Source organism: Schistocerca cancellata, chromosome 1 (genome assembly GCF_023864275.1).
Source record: "Schistocerca cancellata isolate TAMUIC-IGC-003103 chromosome 1, iqSchCanc2.1, whole genome shotgun sequence".
NCBI classification, from domain to species: Eukaryota; Metazoa; Arthropoda; class Insecta; order Orthoptera; family Acrididae; genus Schistocerca; species Schistocerca cancellata.
Window position 1 is genome coordinate 1,049,271,497 of NC_064626.1, and position 5,995 is coordinate 1,049,277,491.

The 5,995-nt window shown below is 36.7% G+C and overlaps 1 protein-coding gene and 1 non-coding gene across 3 annotated transcripts; both read right to left on the reverse strand.

Moving 5' to 3' along the window:
- Positions 1-2,327: 2,327 nt before the first annotated feature.
- On the reverse strand, positions 2,328-5,155 carry LOC126090468 (early endosome antigen 1-like). 2 transcript variants are annotated; one of them, XM_049906989.1, is made up of 2 exons: positions 5,027-5,155; positions 2,328-3,504 (listed from the first exon to the last, which is right to left on the reverse strand). In XM_049906989.1, exon 2 carries the CDS (start codon positions 3,361-3,363, stop codon positions 2,671-2,673), a length of 693 nt encoding a protein of 230 aa, XP_049762946.1. In that variant the 5' UTR covers positions 3,364-3,504; positions 5,027-5,155; the 3' UTR covers positions 2,328-2,670. The 2 variants fall into 2 exon arrangements, with proteins under 2 accessions (XP_049762946.1, XP_049762947.1); XM_049906990.1 differs by having other exon boundaries at positions 5,055-5,127.
- On the reverse strand, positions 3,872-3,943 carry Trnap-ugg (transfer RNA proline (anticodon UGG)). The gene has a single exon. It is a non-coding gene; the product is annotated as a tRNA-Pro (tRNA).
- Positions 5,156-5,995: the final 840 nt, after the last annotated feature.

The following is a 5,995-nucleotide window of genomic DNA, read 5'->3' on the forward strand; positions in this document are numbered from 1 at the left end:
ATTACAGCGGTTATCTGTATGTGTGGAGAGACATCTACTCATGCCGCGCGGGGTAGCCGCGCGGTCTTAGGCACCTAGTCACGGATCGTGCGGCTGTCTCCGTCAGAGGTTCGAGTCCTCCCTCGGGCATGGGTGTGTGTGTTGTCTTTAGCGTAAGTTAGTTTAAGTTAGATTAAGTAGTGTACAAACTTAGTGACCGATGACCTTAGAAGGTTGGTCCCATAGGCTCTTACCACCAATTTCCAATTTACCTATACTCACGAACTTATGTTTTTCTAATGTGAACACAAATAGACAAAACTTTCTCGAAAGACTACACACTTTGTCACTCGTTGATATCTCTATTTTTGGGCCATGAGACTGAAGCAGCTACACTGCGCTTTTGTTTCGGAGCGAAATAACCAGTCTGTAGCTACATGTACTGTTTTATTGGATGAATGACCAAGTTAAACCACTAAGTACTCAGATCTCATTTGGCCCCTAATGCTAGTCTCATATTCCTGGAGGTTCTCTCAAGTACAAGCGTAGGAAGGTTTTGGATTTAAAAGAACAGTCCAGATTTGAACACAGGACAGGTTCGAAAACATTTTCCACATAGACGACATCGTATTTGGCGTCGCCCTCCTCCTGTCCAGACATTAACTGCCTTTCCTTGGGCTCTTGATAACGCCTTTAAAAATAAATTTAAATCCAGTTATCGGGAAAATGTTTTTTTTTCTTTTAAAGTAAGTACTACATAGATATTATTCTGTAATAAATAAATTTCTAATCCTATCCCAGAGTTAAACATCAAAAGAAGGAACAATTCATTTACATTTAAGGGAACATCTGATATATTTAAAAGCCTTTTGTGAAATCAGAAAGAACTAGACCTACTCCATTCTTCCAGCTTCAAAAAATGTATCTATTAAACTGAGTGTTGTTAAGGTACGCCTTGGTTGAAATGTCAGTCTAATTAGATGGTGACTTAATCGAAAAGTTTACATTTCAAATACATTTATACTAAATGGGGAAACATTTGATATTGATACAATGGCCATATAACCCGGAAGAATTATCAACAACATTTGATATTGAATTGTTAAACCTACCCTGGCCAAATGTGAGGCTAAACATCGCTATAAAATTTAGAATAATAGAGATTTAAAAGAATATAAAATCATTAAAAGAGCAATTAAAAAGTTGAAGATACATCTACCGACAGCTCAGTGACTGATCATAGGAGGATGACATGTGGGGGTTTGAGACTATTCTGCAGAGGATCATATCTGATCTCCAAGATATGCTCATTCTTGTGAGGACAGATGGGGATTTGCTGAAATAGCGGTCTAGAGACTGCTGCTCAGACCACTTGTCTCCTCAGTATTGTCGTGCAATGAAGCAGCGACAAATCGAAGTCCTGCAGGACGGAAGCAATCTTTAGTTTCTTACATCGGTATGGATCTGATCGACAAGAGAAAAAAAAAAAACGTAAATTATTGGTTCGGTTGTTGGACTGCAGATATTCGAATACTCTAGAACGCTGTTTTTCATGGAGTCGCTTCCTTGCTTATGTAGTTCATTTTTATAAATAGTTACTTTGGAATTAGAATCACGATGCTGAACTTGTTTACCACAGAAAATATTCTTCGAATTTAATAGCACGGGTTTGTGTGAGAGTACAATTTATTGCTATACACGATATTGCGCACCCAAATTTTGAAGCTTTTGTTCTTTTTACTGAAATAACCAGTCGTGGAAGTAATATAGCATATTAAAAATTAAGGACTCGGCCAGGATTTGAATCCGGGACCTCCTGCACCCAAAGCAGAAATCATACCCCTTTCTTTTTCTCTTCTTAGTGTTATTTATTAACAAAAAACAACAAATTACTGGTATTAATTAAAAATACAACTAGAAATGAATAAACTCGCAGGGAAACAGAATTAACATCTGAACAAAGGTACAGTGTGTATGCAGTTAGCTTTATAATAGCATTAGCTAACACAAATTTGATCTGCAGGATGTGTAAAATCTATCAGTTAATGTGTTTCATATTTTATTTGATACAACAAAATTCAATTGAAATTCTTCTTGGGTTTTTGGCTGGGTACATGCATTAATTTTTGGTGGCAAGTCTCAGAAATGAAAATTTGTGCAATAGCAGTGATCTTACCCAGCTGAACACCCAAGAAGAATTTAAATTACATATTCAACAGAAAAATTTCTGATTATAAGTAAAGTTATAAGTAAAGTTATTAGTAAAGTTCTGTTTTCTTAATTCAGTTTCTTTTTAGCTGATTTATAGCAACTGTAACAACCTTTTAAGTATACATAATTTTAAAAGATAAATAATACGTTCCTAAGAAAAATGTAGTTGAACAGATAGTGGTTACTGCTGGGTGTAGGAACCTATGAATCAATTATGGCCCTCAAGCAACAGTTTAGTGCGTTATTGCAGACTCCATAGTGAATGAGAAACAAATTCTGGAGATCATTAGCACTGGATCCTCTTGTTATTACATCAGCAGCTGTTGTAAGGAAATACATTGTACTGAAGACAACAACATTAATGGAGAAAATGTATGAATAAATCTAGTCACCCATAACAGTGTAGGTATTGTTATTGATTTTTGTTGAAGAGCTGTTCGCAGAGGAGAAACACAACCTTGAGACCACATGGAAAGATTTTTATTTGTGGATCTGATTCTTCTGAATGACATGTTTCTGTTCTTGCAATGTCATTTTCAAACGACTTAATCTTTCTTCTGCTTGGCTGCATCTGCACTGTGCTTCATGTAACTGTCGCTGGAGGCGAATAAGCAAAGCATTGTTCCGTTTCTTTAATATTAGTATTTCTTCTTTCAGTTTTGTTTCTGTTTGCAAATTCATATTTATTTGCCTTCTGTTCTCAGCAATTTTGTTCTCTAGTAGTTTCTTCCTTGTGTAGAGAGTATCTCTCTTCTTCCTCACAGTTTGATCACACATATTTGCAGCAGACGACAGTTTGTTATCACCGTATTTCTCCATTATCTGATAATATTTGTTGTGATGAACCATTTCATGTGACAGTATTAAGCTGGCTTTCGCTTGCTGAAACTGCTTGTCACCTGTTGCAAATGAAATATTTTCAGTTTTTTCATACAGGTTCTGTAATGACGTCATTATATCAGCAATTGATTCTTTTAAATTATTTAGCTGCATCTCAGAATTTCTTCTCTTTCGAAGTACTCCCTCATATTCATTTTTCTCATTCTGATGTTGTAGTTTCACTTTTTCCAAATACTGCCTTGCTATGTCAACTTGTTTTTCAACTTCATTTTGTTTCTTGAACACTTCATCCAGTATAGATGACAAGTCGACTATTTCTTCATTCGTAGTCATGATATTAGCTCTATGCAATTTTTCCCCAGTGTCCGTTCAACTGTGGTCATGGACACAAGCAAACTCTCTCTTCCTTCATTTGTCTTGCAAAGTGTACGCAACAGCTGCGCCTCGTTCTTTACGACAAATCGAAGTCAAGTCCTGCAGGACGGAAACAAACACAGTTTTAGATTCTTACGTCGATTTGGATCTGATCGACAAGAGAACACTTTGGTAACAAAATGGAATAACTAACAACGGTTATAGGACTGCAGATATTCAAATACTCGAAAACGCTGTTTTTCACGAAGTCGCTTCTTTGCTTATGTAGTTCTTTAGTTACTTTGGAAATAGAATTACGATGCTAAACTTGTTTAGCACAGAAAATATTTTTCGAATTTCGTAGCACGGATTTATGTGGGAGTACAGTTTATAGCTATACACGATATTGTGCAACCAAATTTTGAAACTTTTGTTCTTTCTACTGAAATAACCAGTCGTGGAAGTAATATAGCATATTAAAAATTTAGGGCTCAGCCGGGATTTGAACCCGGGACCTCCTGCACCCAAAGCAGGAATCATACCCCTAGACCACTGAGCCACACGAGGTACATTACTATTTTACGTCAATATACTCACTGCAGGTAATTTTTCGCCTGGGTTCAGTAATTTATAGATATTGTATATCTGTATTATTATTATTATTATCCTTTTTATCTAACCGCTTTTGCTCAGCGAAGGTAAAATTTCAAGGCGACATGAGTCATTCATGTGCAGATGTCAGATTGTGTTATCTTCAATCTTGATTAACAACACGATTCATTCTCGAACATCCGCTTGGAATTAGAAAAATTAAGTAATAATCGAATCCTGTCTTCAGCAGACGAAACGGGCGGCGTTGTTTTTACCAGGCGAGAAACGCATTGGAGAAAGTTTAGACTGACATTAACATTCTCAGTTGTATTACCTGATGCTTTATCTAGTAGCATACGTTTGACGGTCCTTCATAATCAGGGCATTTTAGTCGTAAAGCGTTCTACATAAACGTACGTCCTTGCGATATTCTGCTACAGCTGTCTGTGGGGGCGGTATAACCGCTGTACCAGCTGAAGCCTGACTGAAGGACACCCCGTTTAGCAAACAGCCTCATGGGGTTGTGCACCGCAGAGGAAAACCTTTTCGTGAGGCAAACGGATTGACGCATACATCACAGCAACTATATAAAACAGAAACGCGAAATATAAAGATACCTCTAACAGGCCTCCGAAACCTTAATAAAGTATGCAGTTGCAAAATGAGTAGTTGTTTATAAACATGTGAATTAATTGGAGGAAACCGACTAATCTTATTAGCACAAAGGAATATGAAAAACAACAAAAGACTGAACAATAAGTATCTGTATAGACTTGTAAAGCCTCATAAATAAAGCTTTGAGTGGGATGAACTTCTGTTACAACAGAGCAAAATTTGATGGATGAATATTAAACAATCTAGCAACCGAGATTGTGACGTGGCTTCTGTACGACGCTGATTGTTTATTCTTTACGCTTTGTTAGACAAAGAGTTTACTATTACATGCACCTTAGCCTATTTGTGCTGTTTATACAAATATATTTACAGTAAAGGAGATTAATTGACGCTACTACGCACGCAAATCGAAATACTTAAAAGAAATAATCGTTACCTTTCGAAGCTAAATAGTACAAACTCACATGGCCAACAGGGCAATATAACTGAGAGAAATCCTGTTCTACACATCCGGACTTACGCCATACACAGTTTTACTGCATAGCTGGGCAATGATCTTGTTTCGACGTACCAGAGATGACAATAGCTCCAAGTATGGCCATCAGTATCTGTGAAGAACGAATCAATGACTGTCGCGGGGCGTACACTGCACTGAAGTTTTCTAACTGATTAAAACTGTATAATTGATCCTTACCTTACGCAGACAACCCTTTTACAAGACGGATAAGAAGAGGTTAATTTTTCAGGTTCCCCGTAGGTCGCGCCTGGATAGCTCAGCCGGTAACATTCTAAATCCGCATTACGATTCTGCATTAAACTTAATAGCGTATTATCAAAGGCAGTGACTACATGATGGAAGCTGAGGAGGGTCTTTTCAACGGCTCGGACTGATACAATGTTTAATTGTCTGAATGATAACATTTCACCACATAGCCCGTCACTGAATGACGTAAAACTTAATTCTTTTTTTATTTTCTGAACAGTGTCGACTGTGAAGCCAGTTTAATGCCTTAACTCACGAGATAACTTTTCTGTAAAGTACATTACGAGGTGGGGTCTCTATGTTTAAACCGAGATTTAAGGCGTAATTCATCTGAAATTTTTAATTTAAGTTGTATAACATTTACTTTTACAATTATTTAGGTGCTGTTTAAATACTCTTACTTTTTATCACACAAAATCACATAGTTTTGTGAGGGTTTTTTCAACAGTGCACATAAACGAACTGTTTGAGAACTTTATTTTGCATTCTGAATAATCAAGATATCTCTCTAGCAAGTAAATTTTTACATAAAACTAATTACTAGGGTTTAAACTTGCCTACAAAAACTATTCTCGATAGACACAAACAGTAAGTCTGCAAAACTGACATTCAATGCAGGAATCTAAATTTTTCTTTATCATT

Excerpts from the sequence above, each read along its gene's own strand:
- LOC126090468 (XM_049906989.1), bottom strand. The coding sequence starts at position 3,363 with ATGACTACGAATGAAGAAATAGTCGACTTGTCATCTATACTGGATGAA.